General features: G+C 33.3%; 1 protein-coding gene across 6 annotated transcripts; it reads left to right on the top strand.

Moving 5' to 3' along the window:
• Positions 1–1,242: 1,242 nt before the first annotated feature.
• LOC130797303 (histone-lysine N-methyltransferase SUVR4) lies at positions 1,243–17,168 on the top strand. 6 transcript variants are annotated; one of them, XM_057659858.1, is made up of 10 exons: positions 1,250–1,586; positions 2,096–2,268; positions 5,986–6,182; positions 6,285–6,666; positions 6,763–7,577; positions 8,709–8,974; positions 9,789–9,855; positions 9,946–9,996; positions 11,864–11,957; positions 17,021–17,168. In XM_057659858.1, exons 3-10 carry the CDS (start codon positions 5,994–5,996, stop codon positions 17,074–17,076), a joined length of 1,920 nt encoding a protein of 639 aa, XP_057515841.1. In that variant the 5' UTR covers positions 1,250–1,586; positions 2,096–2,268; positions 5,986–5,993; the 3' UTR covers positions 17,077–17,168. The 6 variants fall into 6 exon arrangements, with proteins under 6 accessions (XP_057515842.1, XP_057515844.1, XP_057515841.1 ...); XM_057659859.1 differs by lacking the exon at positions 2,096–2,268 and having other exon boundaries at positions 1,243–1,586; XM_057659861.1 differs by lacking the exon at positions 2,096–2,268 and having other exon boundaries at positions 1,246–1,294.
• Positions 17,169–17,299: the final 131 nt, after the last annotated feature.

Below are 17,299 nucleotides of genomic sequence, written 5' to 3'. Positions count from 1 at the left end.
AAATGAATATATTTACAGTTAGAGTAAGTAAGTAAAATATAAAATTAAGGGTTGGAGTAGGGGTTTTAAGATTTAGAATTGACATTTTAAGTGGTGGAATATGAATTTTTAGGGTTGAAGTCGATAGCTAAAAAATTAAATTAAACTTTTTGAGAAGAAAAATTGAGGCTTGGAGTGGGGGTTTTAAGTATTAGATTTGTGTTTTTAAGTCTTAAAATGAGTGTTTTAAGGCTTGAATTTGATAAGTATAAAATCTTTTTGGTCACACGCGTAAGGCGGTCGCATACAAATTTTAGTGTATATTAAAACCAGTCATATATAGCTTAAACTCGTTCTATTAATGGAATGGTCCTAAACAAAAATTTGAATACTTTTTTTTTTTGAATTGAACAATTATTAAATTTTGAAAGGGATGTCTTTTAGATGAAAATGATTTTTTTTATAATTTGAAGTTTTTTTATTTTTAAAATATATTATTGGGCCAGGCGGTCTTACTAGACAATTTGTTTTCAATTTTTTTTTAAAAAATTTATATTAAATCAAACCGATTAGACAGTTTTACATTGAGACGTCTTGAATGAAGATTTGTAAGACCATTTTATTCCAACTAACTTATTTTGGTTTATGTATTTAGACGCAAATTTTTTCTAAGAATTTCTTACAGTGAGACGACCTATATTGGTCTAGTCCAAATTATAATTATTTTAAATAAAATAAAAAAATAAAGACAAGTTTTTTATTAAGATTGTCTCACCATGAGACGACTTAATATACGCTGAAGCAACTTCTAATTTTTTAAAACTTAATGATAAAAAAGTTTTATTTAATTAACTACAGTATAAGTTTAATTTTGGGCTACTTGAATGAGTTCGTAAAAGAAAAATTCATTAACACTTTTAAGAAATTAATAAATCTTAACAAACCATTTTTTAAATTGACCCTTTTTAAGCGTGTTTCATGATAAGAAGGTCTACTAGTACTCCTACAAGAGGAGTTATATTATTATTATATGCCCAATTCCAAATGAATAATCAAATCAAAGAGTATACACAAATTGTTGTCATGGACGATCTCTTCAAGAGATGCATTCGATATATGGGTTAGATAGCCCAATTAATACAAATTAAAAAATAAATAAAAATATAGACTTTTTAATTTAAGATTATCTTTTTGAGAGACGGACTCTAGCAAGTATATAAACAAGTTGAAACCATATTTTGAGTCCTATCACTCAATTTGAAGAGTGGAAACCCTAACCTCTTACAAATTTTTTGTTCTCAACACTTGTTTGGTGGTTAGTTCTATTCTCAAATCCCTATGCACTTAAGTTACTATTGATTCTTTTTGTTTGGCCAAAAAGTGTTAGTACCGATTTTCGCGCAAATGTTTACCTTTTTAACCTGTAGTGTATTAGAATAATTTGAATTCTCCATCAACCAGTTTCACAGACCAGAATTAACAGTCTTACAAATTTTATGATTATCACAATTTATCAGGAAAAACCTAACAATTCCTCAATTGTTGGCTGTTCAGCAACCTTGTTTGATCCTTGCTACTGTTAGTGGAAATTTGTCCCTCCAGTTTCGGTAATTTGTTTTGTTAATTTTGCATGCAATGTGCCAGTCTAATGCTCATTTTTATATTGTGACTATAATGTGGATTGTGTTTTGGCAACAAAATATTTCAAGGAATGTATATTTAATCATATGGGCATGAGTTTTGATTAGAGGTGTCCATCCTGGTATTTGGGGTTTCAAGCATAATATCTCTGATCATGTTAATTTCGAATTTTGAGTGTATGTCTTGACACTTTAATTTTGATTTTTAAATACGATTTGTTCGGGTTGGATTGGGTATACTCGGTTTTGGTTAATTTTGGACAGCTCTAATTTTGATCAAAGTGGTCCTTTTTTGTGTTTAAGACCAAATTTATTAATATTTGAATGTGATTGAAACCGACTCTAAGTCACCCACTTCAAGTTTGTTTTATGGTGTAAAATACAATTCAGGATCGGTGGGAAGCACTTGTTTGGATGTAAATTTACAGGAGATAATTGTTGAAATAATTATAGTACTTGTATTTTGTTGGATACAGGGACCTGGATTCAGAGCTCCTGGATGGGTCCCACTGTTATCATTTTGGGTTTGTGTCGTGTTGCAAAAGAGGTTGTGGGAGATCAAAATTGACCTGGAGGTCAAGGCAATAAGTATATGGTAGAAATGGGTTTAAGACATATGTCGTAACCAACTCCGGTTGTTGGGATTAAGGTTTGGCATATTCTTGTATATAGTTTTTGATGTCACTTTCTTTAGACTAAATTACTATTACCTAGTTGAATTGAATTTCTGATTGTTGATTTTGGGTGGCTCTCCTGACTTTTTTTGTGGGCTTTGGTGTTTTTTAAATAGTGCTTCTTCGTCCTCTTTGTTTGTGCCCTTCTTCTATTGATAAGGATTCAAACCCAAAATACTGTAGGAGCAAAATCAAAGTGTTGGATAACTGAGGAGAGATTTATGCTATAAAACATCGGTTGTTAGCTGCCTTATAGTGGACTCTTATATGCTAAATTAACCCACTTTTTAGTTCATCTACCCATATGTATTAAAAGGTCACTTCATTTGGAAGGAGAAAGTTCCTATGTAACTACGTGATATCTACGTAGTGGGGATATGAATATGATTTTGGTAGGTAGTAGGGTTGTTCATATCGAGTAACTAGCTATTTGGCTACCTGAAAAACCGAGTACCTGGTAGATAGGTCAATAGGTCAGAACACCGGATACCTAGTCAATAGGTCAATAGGTAGTAGGGTTGTTCATTTGGAAGGAGATTTTTAATGTAGCGGAAATTTTTATGGGAAAATATGATAATTTGTGGTATATTAAATATTAACTATCAACTAATTTTTTTTAAAAAAGTATCACTTGGTTGGGGGCTATGAAATCAGGGTAGAATTTTTGACAATCACGGGCTAGCGGGTACTATTTGGATAGCAGCATTAGGAATGAAGGACTGAGGTGAGGAGTACTAATTGGGTGGTACAAGCAGCAATAGAATTTTTGTTAAGCTTTTCTTTGACGAGTACCTGACTTAATTCATTTTGTGGCTTATAACCCAAACCATAACATAGAGTTTATAATAATATGACTTGCAATTTAGGCGGCGGGACAGCAGGTCAAGCAGGTCGAGTAAAGCGGGTCAGGTTTTGTTTGACCTCCCCTAATAGGTAGTGCGATTTGTAAGAGATGGTAAATTACGTTCCAATTCCTCCTCATCAACATTATACGTCTCAACTTTTTTCATTAAGAAAAGTGAGTTTCTTGAATATTTAAGAACATTACATTTATTTCGTGTATGTTGATAGATTTCCTAAACATTCCTTATTGACTTTCAAAAATCTTAATTTTGTTGTGGTGGTCTACTTCTTGATGAAGAATAGGAGGATATAGGCCAAGTATGAGGCATATATGATTGAAGTGGAGATTCCTAATTTGTATGAGAATGAGTGCAACGATAGACTGATAGAGTATGTAAATATACATTGGGCTTCAACCACCAGTTTAAGCTTTTATTAAGTAGGTGATAAAGTCTATAATTTATGGTTAAATTGGTCTCTTGACATGATATCAAAAGGCAACATGATGATGTAACAGAAAATAAATGGTTTGAATCTCATCCACCGTTATTTCAAGTGAGATATTTAACGCAATGTATGAGGAGTAAGGGTGTGCAACATCAAAACTTCTAACCCAAATGACTCTTGTATTAAGACACGTGATAGAGTATATAACTCATCTTTGGCTTTAACCATCAGCTTAAACTTTTAGTTGAATTACAACCTTAACATTTAGAAATATACCTAGGAGGGTAGGTATGACTGTATGAGTATATGATTTTTACCTGTAATGGTGATGAGTAAGTAGGAGTGTTGGACTTAAAAATTTTTAGGTTGGAATGTTTATGGGGCTGATCAGTGCACCAACCCCGCCAATTTCCATCTCTTAACTCGTCCCTTATGTTGATTGAATTTATGACTTGGTTACATGAAAGTATGTACAATCATTATGTCACTCATTCTAGTGGTCATGGATATGGTTGTGAATTAAATTTTGGATAAAATGGAAACACAATGCACTAAGCTTTCTTGCAAAGCGAGAGTTCGAAGATGGGTTGCAACTTAAAGGTGTAATATAGGCAAACATTACCATGGATTTCCAAGATTCAATCCCATTATCTTTCAGTTTTAGTCTTACAACAACACCTGAAACAACGCGCCAAGATTTATAAAAAACAAAATCTTAAATGTTTGGATTTGAACAAGAATAACCATGAACCTTGAAATGTGGCTCTTTCTTGCAAATTAATGCTAAAATTTAATTCTCATTACCTTCATTTATGAACGAGTATCAAATGATCTTTTAATGTTTGACTAAACAAATTATTTATACCCTGTCTTCTAAAGAGAAGCTCTGGAAAAGATGCTAGGTTATCTTATTTTTCTATGATGTTCTTGTAGTGTGACTCATGTTGCATTTCAGAACCCTTTGATATTAGATGTCAAACTTTAATGATCCAAAATATGGTATTTAAGAAGTTGTTGGAGTTGCATATATAGTGACAATGTTGTATAAATTTATTTTTGTTCTCATATTTCAAATGCCAAATCGAAAACAACCTCTACTTTTACAATGGTATGGTTTTATACATCCAACTCTCCAAAGTCTTCACCAAGATAGTAGTCTAGTTGGGAGCCATTTAGTGGCATTGATGCATTTAAATCTTGTTGTTTCTCTTCTATATGAAATTGTTGTTTTGCCTATATAATTGAGCTTTGTTCTAGTCATTTTTCTACCCTTTCTCTTGTTTACTCCTCTCGATCAGCTTGTATTCTTTGAAGAAACATAGAAACAACTGTCCTATCCTCATAGGTCTGCTCAAGATGCTTGGAATGTGGGGCATGTCTGGATGAAAATTCTTGGTTTCATGTATTTAAATTTTGATACTTCGCTATTCGTTTGATATAACTCTTAGATGGTGTAATTGAGTATCAATATTCCATTCTAAAGAATGATGCTAACCTCTTCTATATTTGAGTACCCATATAAGGAATTTTAGCTTCTGCTGCAGTTAAGTGCCCATTATAGAATGTTAACTTTTGCTGCTGTGCCCACTAAATTTAAACAAATGCTAGCATTTGTAGTCTGGTCTTGATAGGAATCTTTGCCATTGCCATCCATTTTCCATTTGAAAACAAACTTTTGTATATGAATATGTCGTGAGGCAGGGAGCAAAAGGTATTCAATGAAGTTATGATTTTGTTTATTGTTCAGTAAAGGTAAATTTCAACTTGTAGACTGTAGTAGATGACCAATATTTACCAACTTTTAATGTTAAATCACAATATGTTATTGCATCTTGTCAGTTTCCTGTTTGATCTTGGCCGTTTAAGATACTAACTTCTACAATGCTGAAAGATCAAGCTCACCCTCCATGTTGTGCTTTATGTGTTACTGCTTGATTGCCCATTCTAAACAATTTTAGCCTTCCTTCAGTTTTAGTTCTCTGCGACCTTGATCTTTTAAATTAGACAAATGATTAAAGACATTGCTTTATTTCACATTCCTTTAACATGAAACCGTGATTGGAGTCAACATTTGTTCCAAGACCTTCTACTTGTATCTCATCTCACATCTGTTTTCACATGAGTCTAAGTGAAGTATGATACTTGTTGACATTTAGATGAGATTTATGGAGAAGCTTTGTATTAAAGGAAGAATAAGTAATTGCGAATGCAGATCTGAATTTATGGTTGCATAGATGACAAATTGACAGCACTCTCCTTTATGGGTTTGAGTTGCCGTCTTCCTTTCCTCCTCAGACCCTCATCATAGTTTTCCTATGACCGGAATACACTGGGTATGATGATGATGGTTGCATAGATGACAAAGAAACCTAACGCCTGTTTTCTGGTTGATCAAACACTAGTTAAAAAAATGGGGGATCCGAAAGTTGGTATCGCTTTTAATGCAATGAAGGCCTTGGGTATTTCCCCTGGGAGAGTGAAACCTGTACTCAAGCAACTTTTAAAACTGTATGACAAGCATTGGGAATTCATCGAAGCTGACAATTATCGTGTTCTTGTAGAGGCTATACTTGACAACAAGGACGAAACGGAAGACAAGGTTCTCTTTCAATTTTATTCTGTTGGCTAAATTAGTTTGCTTTAGTGGATAATTTTTGTTTCGATTTTCTGATTTACGTCTTGAATGAACGCATTGTAATAGACAGATGGGGTGAAGAGGAAAGAGCCGATGAATTTTGATGTGTCTGAACAGCCACAGAAAAAATTGCACGAGGTTCCAAAAGAGGATAAGGCATCATCCATTGTAGGTAAAGGTGAAATGTCAACTATTTGTAAAGAAGATGGAATTCCTTCAATTCCTTGCTCTATAGGACGACCAAATACTTCAGATTCGAGTTTAGTAAATACACAAGACGAACCTGGCTTTTGGTCTTCCATGCAAAAAGGGAAAGGCCAGCCTTCTTCTGTTATGATTGCTTCTACCGAGAAATTCACATCTGAAAGAGGATCAAGTTCATCATACTCTAAGTTCCCCATAGATGAATCTGGCTCTCTTTTAATTCCTTATAGAGGATGTTCATCAGGTACCCTGTCCTTTCTCCACTTGCTTGAATCAAACCAGGAGTAATTTTTGTAAAGGCCGTATATTCTTGCTGACAAACTGCTACTGTTTCTTCAAGTTCTGTCAGATTTAATGGAGGGCTCGAAGTTATCTCAATGTGTGGATTATGAAAACAGATTTGATATTGTTTCACTACCCTCAGGGGAGGTGAAGCTCTGTTGTATCTTTAGACTTGGAAAAGTGACTCCTCATACACCTGATATTGATGCAGTTATAAATTTAGTTGAAGAGGAGTTTTTGAGATCACGTACAATCGTCGGGCCACCTTTTTCATTGAAGTCTCTGCTGGTAGACATTTGTACAACTTCACTTCAAGTGATCAATCAAGAAGGATCAATGGCACCAAATACTGAAACCTCATGGGTTTTCCAAAATGGTTTAAAGCGTCATCCTAATCAAGTTTATGTTGATGATATTACGAAAGGTGAAGAGAATGTCAAGATTTCATTAGTAGATGAGCGTGGAAACATGAAACTTCCTGAATTCTTCTACATACCAAGAAATATAATCTACCAAAAGGCAATCGTTAATATTTCATTGGCTCGGATTTCAGATGAGGATTGTTGTCCTGTTTGTTCAGGGGATTGTTTGTCTTCACAAGTGCCTTGCGCATGTGCCCGTGTGACAAATGGTGAATTTGCCTACACAAATGATGGGCTTTTAAAGTCAGAATTCTTAACAGCTTGCTGTTCGGAGAATCAGTACATCTATTGCCAAGATTGTCCGATTGAGAGGATTAAGAATCAGAGCAAGCCTGCAAAATGCTCAGGTCATTCTGTCAGGAAATTCATTAAAGAATGTTGGAGTAAATGTGGCTGCAGCATGCAATGTGGTAATCGTGTAGTCCAGCGAGGGATTACCCGCAACTTGCAGGTGAGACTCAATGAATAAGTTTTTTGTTCGAATTAGACAATTGTTGCGATTTCTAATGTTTAATCTGTAACCAAAAGGTACTACGGTTAGCTTATCCTTTAGATTTTGTTTTTTCTGGTCCCCTGGATTATTCAATAAAGCAATACTACCAATTGGTCAATTAAGGCAAATGAACAAGCTAATCATGGTGCAATAACAAGGCTGCTTCGCTTCGTATCAGCTGCATCGTAAAGGTTTTCAAAGAAAAAAATCCACGATATTTCCCGCTTTGTAAAGGTGTTAAAAATAGAATGTTTGGGCTGTTACAAGGGGTATTTTATGCTTTGCGCTAATATTGGCGTTAGGTTAACCACACAACTTTCATTATGGCATCACTGTGTCGTTACCGCGATCGTGACTGTTATCGCATTTTTGTTTTATTAAGCCAACAACCAGCTGCCAGCTTTTACTTCATAGTTTCCCTTTTAGTAGGGATATTCTATACGGTAGCAACATACTTTTATGAAATGCCAGTGGTAGCAAATCTTAAAAAAAATTCCCAGAACAACATTGTAATATTGTGCTTAAAGCTATACTAGCATTAATGAGCTAAAAACGTTTAATTGGCCGTTATGTTGTGAAATATCTTAGGGCATTTCTATATGGTAGCAATATATTTTTATGAAACGCCAGTGGTAGCAATTCTTAATTATAAAATCTACTATAGCACTAACGCAAGAATACAAGGGCAAATAAGATATATCACAATTTAACGGCTAATTAAAACATGTTTAGCTTATTAATATTGCTGTAGCTTTTTAAATGCATTATGTGGAATTTTTTTAAAAATTTGCTTAAAAAATTTGCTACCACTGGCGTTTCATTAAAGTATGCTGCTATTGTATAGAATATCCTTTTAGTATGATATATTGAAATGATGGCCTATGAATCTCAACTTAGAACAAAAAAATGCATGCACACAAAGAAGTGTCTGCGTATGTTTTTTGTCACATTTTCAGTGTTCTTTACTCTTTTTTCTGTTGCAAGCTTTTGTTAACTTCAATGCAACATAAACAGCAAACTTGTCACCAATATACAACTGACTAACAATGGTTAGCATCCCTGCTCCTATTTAAACACTTTGTCTTTCAGGTTTTCAGGACAACGGAAGGGAAAGGATGGGGCTTGCGGACCCTGGAGGACTTGCCTAGGGGGGCCTTCATATGCGAGTATGTTGGTGAGGTTGTAACGAACACAGAATTAGATGAGAGGAATAGAGGAAGTAGGGGCAAGGAGAGGCATACATATCCAGTTCAACTTGATGCAGACTGGGGTTCGGAAAGTATTTTGAACGATGATTTTGCACTGTGTTTGGATGCTACGACATATGGAAATGTTGCGCGCTTTATGAATCACAAGTAATACTCTTCACCCTCTAAGTAAGAATATGATGCATTTGTTGTAGATGACTTTCGGTTTTTTTCACTATTGTGTAGTTTCTCTTGGCGTTAGGTTTTTTTTCTAATAAACAACCAATAGCCAAAACTAGTTTTATCATATATCTTGATCAACAGGCAACAACTAACAACAAATTGCCAGAAGTTAACCTAAGCACATGTATAAAAAAGTTAAACATAAGCATTTTGAAGCTATGAAACAACACACATTTTCATATATTCAATAACTTGGTTAAAATTTTTTTTTTAAAAAGTTTGAAAAACAATGAACTTTCTAATATACTTTAACAAAGACACCAATGTAACACCTTGGCCCGTCGGACCGCTAGTGACTACCCATGAAGACTAAAGACTGACTCTACAAACCAACACAAGTCTTTTCAGCGTACTTTGGTTACACTCGTGTGCACCCAAGAAAACTTCCCAGGGGTCACTCATCCTAAGATTGCTCCCCACCAAGCACACTTAACTGCGGAGTTCTTAACAAATAGGCTTCCATGAAAAGAAGATACACCTTATTGATACGAGTAGTCTATCAATTCTTTTTAAAGCTCAATTCAGGGTATGACACTCACCCCTACTTAGGAATACAACGTCCTCGTTAGACTGTAATTTTAGGATCTTTTCCCCGATAGGTGCAATAATATATATAACAAAAACCCTTTTAAGTTGGGAATCTTGAGTAGTTGCTCAATTTGCTCATGCCTTTAACTACACAGCAAATTTTACATTGTATTTATTTACTTTTGGGGATTTTTATTTATTTTTGGTTCAGATGTAATGATGCCAATTTGATTGAGATTCCTGTTGAAGTGGAGACTGCAGATCATCATTACTATCACGTATGACACTTCTCAACTTTCACAAACGTTAATGATATTTCTGATTCAACCACATTTTACATAGATTTGTTGTATTTTGTTGTTTGGCAGCTTGCTTTTTTTACTGCACGAGATGTCAAAGCCTTTGAAGAGCTATCATGGGTGAGTTACTTCGTCCTTTTCTATTGTTTTTCTAAAATTGAATTGAAAACTGTTGTCTTTCCTTGTACTCCTATTGAATCATATTTTGACTACTGTAACTGCACAAACAAACCAAGTATGCGCAATTTGTACGCTTCACGGGTGACTTGATTCAATTTTACCCAACGCCTATGACCAATTCAAGATTTGGGTACGCATGAATTATCCTAGTGAAGTAAGATTAGAAATCGGGATGTGTACAGGTGCAAAGATTTGAAAAAATTCCTTTTTTTTTTATTTACTTTTTGTACATTTTTTAAAGCAAATTTTGTCCTAATATCTCAAGATTGGGATTATTTAATGTTAATTTTGGTAAGATTATTGTAGGAAAATGAGTGAAAAAGTTAAATTATTTTAAATATATTTTCCATAGTCTTTTTTCAAAAAAAATCTTATATTTACTTGCTCTTCAAAATATAAGTCGAAAATTGAAGAATAAGTACTCATTTCAATCAAATTTTCAAACAATTACTTTAGATTTTTTTAAAAAGAATTCAAAATAAAACAATTAATTAAATATAAAATCTTAATTAAATTTCAAAAATGGTTGGTAATTAAAGAGTTCGTTTTGTCAAATGTACCTAGGGCTATCAAAGGTAATTAGCATGTCATCTCTAATCAAAGCCGCTGAAATTTGCAAAAAATAAAGATTGTAACTATAATTTCGTAAATCAAGTAATTTTGAGATTGTTTTTGACAACAGTTACAATAGGTAAATCACCCAATAAAAAAAGGGAAATTCTACGTGTTAACTCAGAGGTTTTGGGTTTTTTACGTGGTAACTAAAACACTTTAAAAAATCCACGCGTTAACCCTGAGGTTTACCAAATTGTTCCACTGTTACCTTTTTGCACTTAAAATGTTAGCTTACATTAATTTTCAAACTTTAAGGTTGTTGTACGCCTATTTATGCGACTCACCATTTTAAATTCCATCAATTTCAACCTTTTTCCTAAAACATAAACTCTAACTCAAGATTTGGATAAAGACAGTAGAGTTAGGGTTTATGTTTTTGGGGAAAAGGTTGAAACTGATGGAATTTAAAAAAGTGAGTCGAATAAATAGGCGTACAACAACCTTAAAGCTTCGAAATTAACATTTGCTAACGTTTTATGAGCAAAAAGGTCACGGTGGAACAATGTGGTAAACCTCAAAATTACCGTGTAAATTTTTTTAAAAGTTTTGGTTACCATGTAAAAAACCCAAAATCACGGGGTTATAACATGAAATTTCCCTTAAAAAAATCCTCTAAAGTTCAACCCAACAAGAGCATTTGCAAATTTTAGTTAGTAATGTAGAAAGAGGCAAAGTTAAGCCCAACCAAAATAATTTTTCGTTAATAATAATAAGAATATCTTGAACTTTTATCGTTAGATGCACAACAAATTGAACTTTCCTTCTTCAATCTTGAACTTCTCCCTTCACCATCTTGAACTTCCTCACTAAGCCTAATTTTTATTTTACTAACTTTTTTTTTTTTTTTACTAACTTAACATTGTTCTCTATATTTATACAAACTACAAAGTGCTCTTGGTGAATGGTAATGGAGATTTATTGATCATTATTTCATTGGTGATATTCATGGGTTGAGTATAACAAGAGGGCAAGTGATCATTGAAATTATGATGGTGTCTAATTCATCTGAATTTTACTCATTGAAACATTAAAAATTTATTTTTAGTGGTTAAATTGATTTTGATTGATTTTATTGATTCAAATTGATGTTTACTCATTAAAACTAATTTTTATTTTTTGAAATTGATTCTTAATTGTTGAAATTGAATTTTACTAATAGAAACTTATTTTGATTATACTCTTTCTTATGTAGGATTATGGGATTGACTTTGAAGATGAACATCATCCCATCAAGGCATTTCGATGCCGTTGTGGAAGTGCAAGTTGTCGAGATAAGAGTCGAAAAGGTTAGCTCGAGAATTCTCATTACAAGTTTCTTCTGTCATTGACATATATTAATACCTCCTATTCTAAGCAAATGTCCTGTTTATTTTTTGGCACTATTCACAAATATTTTATTCTCTATTTATAAGTTAAAACATAATCAAGTGGGATTTTCTTTGATTTATTTAATTTCAATGTAAATTTTGATCATGCACAATTAGAGTTATTAAAAATTGAAATTATACATCGATAAATGTGTAAAATCAAATGAGACATTTGATAAAATAGGAGAGGGTATGACTACTCCATACCACAATACTGCTAAAGTGTTTATCCCAATAAATATATATATATATATATATATATGAACTAAAAGAAGCCGAAGGAAATCTTCAAATTCATGTTTTTCGTTCATTGTTTTCTAAAACTTGTAGATACAACATGTTACATGTCCTTAGTTACACCTTAGTTTTAAAAGGACGAGGCACCCCTTAAATGTTAACGGTACTAAGTGCCTAGGCTCTAGGCGACAAACAAAAGCTAGACGCTGGGTGTAAAGCGCTCTCAAAAAAGCTAGAAAAAAATCAATAAAAGAATCTGAAAAAAAACAAAGATCTAAGATTTAAAAGGCTCTTTCAAAGGGTATGATCTAAGGTACTCATAAGAGTACTCAAACATGATATGAGGAGTCAATTTTAATATGTGCCTTCCATGCTCACTTTGGTCTTTCACGACTTTTCTTCCTCTTCATTACGTCATTTTCTACCCTTATGGGATCCTCGGCAATCTTCCTTCGAACATGCTCAAGTCATCTCAATATATTTTCATACATCTTCGCAGACAATGGAGCAACTCTCAGTTTCTCTCTAAATTCTTGGTTCCTAATTCTATCTAACTTTGTGTGCCCGTACATCATCTAAACATTTGCATATCTGCTACTTCCATATTTTGCTCATGAATTTTCTTAATGGGCCAAAATTTCGTACCATTCAACTATGTGAGTCTATTGCTACTCAAATTGAAATTTTCCTTTTAGTCTGATCGGGAACTTATCACATAACACTCCGGTAGCTATTTAACTGCTCTCCACTTAAACCATCCTTCTTGTATTCGATGGGTTACATCTTCACATATCCCTTTGTTACTCTGGAAAACTGACCCTAAATACTTACACTTGGTCGCTTATGCAACAACATCTTCTTTGATGGTCACCTCGGTCCTTTACTTGCTCTATCCCATTGAAATTGCATCTCAAATATTCAGTTTTCGTGCTGCTTATATTAAACCTTTACCTTCTGAAATCACCACCACTCCTCTAATTTGACATTAATCTCCTTGGTAGATTCTTCTACTAGCACAATATTATCATAAAAAACATGCAACACGGTACAATTTCTTATAAATTTGAATATCATCCTACTTTTACTGGGAAAGAGCCCAACAAGTATCTGAATGTTAAGCGAGACTTCATCATACAAGTCTCGTATTGACTCAATGAACCTAGATGATGTTATGTGGTATGCTATCGTAAGTGTTTTCCAGATCGATAAACACCATATGCAAATCCTTCATTTATTCCCTATACTTTTCCATTAGTTTCCTCAAAATATGAATAACTTTAATAGTGATCTCCCCATAATAAAGTTGAATTGATTTTCTCTAATCTCTATCTTTTTTCTGATCCTCCTCTTTATGACTCTTCCCACAACTTCATTATGTAGTTACAAAGTTTAGTCCCTATGTAATTCTCACATACTTGAGCATCACTTTTATTTCTGTAAAATGGGATAAGTGTGCTGTCCCTCTATTCTTTAAGCATCTTATGTGTCCTTAATAACATTCAAAAGATTATTCAACTATTGATTGCCTTGTTCTCCTAAACACATCCACACTTTAATAGGGATGTTACGAAGTCTGACAGCTTTAGCTTTTCCTATATTTTTGTTGGTTTTCTTGCTTCATTCGTAGTTATCTCACTACCTGACCAATACTCGTGTCGCCTTAGTTCATCGGGGTTCCACCTTTTCCCTCTTCAACCCCCATAGTTTCCTACATTTGATTTGCAACATTGGAGCGCATCGCATACCCCCACTGAGCATGTTTTTTATGGCAATGTGACGATCGCTTCCCTTTTAAGTTTGCCACGCAATATCCTTAGCCTAACTTCAACACCTTCTCGACTACTCTTTTCTTCAATCTTATGGCTCACACTAATAGACGATGAATTGGCATCTTTGTTCTCCACACCACCTTACGATCTAAGCATGAGGGTCGATCTTTCTTGCCCACTAAAACGTAGTCAATTTGTGTAGTGCGTCCTCCGCTCCTATTTCTTCCTAAGAGCATACACAATGGTTGTCCAACCCCATCTTGGTTATTGATTATTTTAATATTTTATCCATTTTCCACCTCACTTATAACCACTCTTATAACCATTTAATAACCAATGTATGCCAATAGTTAACCATAATATTTTGGTTATACATTTTCTCTCTCCTACTTTTACCCAACCCCACCACACAATTTATTACTTAAATTCTATTATTATTATTAAATAATGCATTTGGTAATAATCATTCAAAATTAATAATTATTTATTAGCATACATTAATTAGATAAAATCTCAAAATTTTAAAAATAATGCAATTTTGATATTAATTAGTACGTAATTAGTCGTTAATTAAGACACAAACAATAATTGTAACCCTACTACATTCCACAATAATAAAAATCATACATATATATTCTATCAAATGACAAAAGTCTTTGAAAGATAATAATGAACCGCGAACAAGTACAAACACAATGATATAATATTGCGATTACACATCCATTAATGCATATTATTGTCCCTACTTTGAACACCGAATTTGAGCCACATATGTTCAACTAAGTCTTTCTTCAATGCTTTATGCATAGCTTCATCACGAACACGTGCTCTATTAGACATGTAAGTTTCCAAACTTGCAATTTGGTTGTTGCTATTTTGGAACTGAAAAGGCTCTTCATTATTTTCATTACTTGAAGACGCATTTGTAGCTTGATCATATTCATTTGGATCGTAATACGTTTTATATGTATCTCTTTCATCCTCAACAATCATATTGTGCATAATAATACACGCTATCATTATTATTCCTAACATTGATGCGTCACGAGCTAGCGCTGGATTCCGTATTATTGCAAAACGATCTTGTAATACTCCAAAAGCACGCTCCTTTCGTTTAGCTTCTTGTACTTTGGCAAATAGACCTTCTTTTTCATTTTGTGGTAGTGATATTGTAGGAATGAATGCCGCCCATGTAGGATATATACCATCAGTGAGATAATATCCCATATTGTATGTGCGACCATTCACAACATAGTTAATAGAGGGTGCACAACCTTCAAAAACATCATTAAACAATGGGGATCTATCAAGAACATTAATATCATTACGACTACCTGGTGTCCCAAAAAAGGCATGCCAGATCCAAAGATCATATGATGCCACAGCTTCCAAGATTAATGTGGGTTTACCTGGTCTTCCAGAAAACATACCTTTTAATCGAAGTGGACAGTTTTTCCACCTCCAATGCATACAATCAATAGAACCTAACATGCCAGGAAATCCACGACGTTCACCAATCCTTAGTAGTCTTACTAGATCTTCTTCATTGGGCTTTCGAAGGTATTCATCACTAAAGTAAGAGACTATTCCTTCCACAAAATGCTGAGGTGAATCTCTTGCAAGAGATGCACTAATTCGAATGTAGTCATCCACAGAATCAGCGGAGGTGCCATAAGCTATTAGTCTCATAGCTGCGGTGCATTTTTGTAATGCAGAGGCACCAAATCTTCCTGTAGCATCTTGTCTTTCCTGTAGCATCTTGTCCCAAACATGCTTGTCTTGAAAGGTTTTAGAGCATAATGAAGACTTCTGGTTCATTTTCGTCATCTGATGCGTTTGATGTGTATGAACAATCGAAACTCGGAAATGCACCATCACCTTGTGACATAGAAAAATGTTGAGACATGGGAAATGTTGAATTAATTTGAGAGATTTGAATATTTTCAAAAGATGGGATAATATTTGGAGAATTTGAATAATTAGGATTTTGTGGTGGTTGAAAAGGAAACAGAGTGAAAGTACTTGGATTTGAGAAATTGAGATTTTGTGAATCGTAATTCGAAAATTTTTGAAAATTTGTATCTAAATCTGAGTTGAGATCAATTGGAAGATTAGAATAGTAAGGTTGAAGATTTGGATTATTTTGGGGCTGTGATGAGTTATGAGATTTTGTGGATTTTTTTTTTCTGTTAGATTTTGGAATGTTCATCTTAACACAATTTGCTAATAAGAAGAGTAATTTTCACTTAAAAAAAAGTTGTTTCAAAATACTTCAATATTGGGCTCATTTTATAGAGAAAAATAAAATAGAGCCGTTCGTGTATTTTTTTTTTTAGAATTGTATTTTAAAAATTATGGCCGTTACAAAAAATTACAACGGTTATAAATTCAGAGCAAATCTCAACCATTGATATTTGTATTAGGTGTCAAAATCTTAGCCACCCATGTCAACCAAAAAGGAAAAAAAAATTTGCATGACTATATACATAATCGATTATTTGAATAACCTGGTTATTCAATTGATACCCCAATAATTTCTCTCTCCTCAATATTTTATTAATATTTTCATTTTCTCTCTCTTAATAACCACCCAAATAGTTAATGGTTGTGGGTACTCTAAAGATAAAGTTTGCTATTACTAAATCTTGGGCTAGAATAAAACTCATCATTTGTTTAATATGCTAAAACTCACATAATGTTTATTTTGTATATCAAGCAATTAAGAATAAATAAATAATATATACGTTTATTTCCAGCAATTATACCCAATAAATAAGTTAATTTAAAAATAAATAATATGCGGGTTTACATTTAATGGATTGAATAAATATTAAATTATTATTAATAATTTAGCCTTATCAAAATGTCTTTATCTTCATATTTGAAGAAAATATAGTCACTTGTAATACCATAATGGATATTTCATATCATTTTATTTTATTTATTTACATAATTCTTACTCCTTGTTTGTAGCAGGATCAAGATCAAAGTCGAGAGGTTCCATCTCAATTAGAAGATCAAATATTCATTAAATTAATTACATGGTGAATGAGACAGATTGGGATTTAGGTTTACCAACAAAATTATTTTTTTAAATAATTATGTAGAGCTAAATTCAACCAGTTAAGCCATTGTATATTTGCCTTAATTTATTTTAAGACTGGATTTTATTTATCCAACATTTTCAAGTGCATTTAGTACATGAATAACATCGGTTTTATTCTTCCATTTTTATTTATTTTTATAAGATTGATA

The sequence above is a fragment of the Amaranthus tricolor genome, chromosome 12 (assembly GCF_026212465.1).
Source record: "Amaranthus tricolor cultivar Red isolate AtriRed21 chromosome 12, ASM2621246v1, whole genome shotgun sequence".
NCBI classification, from domain to species: domain Eukaryota; kingdom Viridiplantae; phylum Streptophyta; class Magnoliopsida; order Caryophyllales; family Amaranthaceae; genus Amaranthus; species Amaranthus tricolor.
Note: the sequence above shows the minus strand (reverse complement) of the source record. Positions and strands in the feature narration are given on the sequence as shown.

Excerpts from the sequence above, each read along its gene's own strand:
- LOC130797303 (XM_057659855.1), top strand. The coding sequence starts at position 5,940 with ATGACAAAGAAACCTAACGCCTGTTTTCTGGTTGATCAAACACTAGTT. Across the intron at positions 7,578-8,708 it reads GGATTACCCGCAACTTGCAG|GTTTTCAGGACAACGGAAGG; the intron begins GTGAGACTCAAT and ends TTTGTCTTTCAG. Across the intron at positions 11,958-17,020 it reads TCGAGATAAGAGTCGAAAAG|GATCAAGATCAAAGTCGAGA; the intron begins GTTAGCTCGAGA and ends TGTTTGTAGCAG.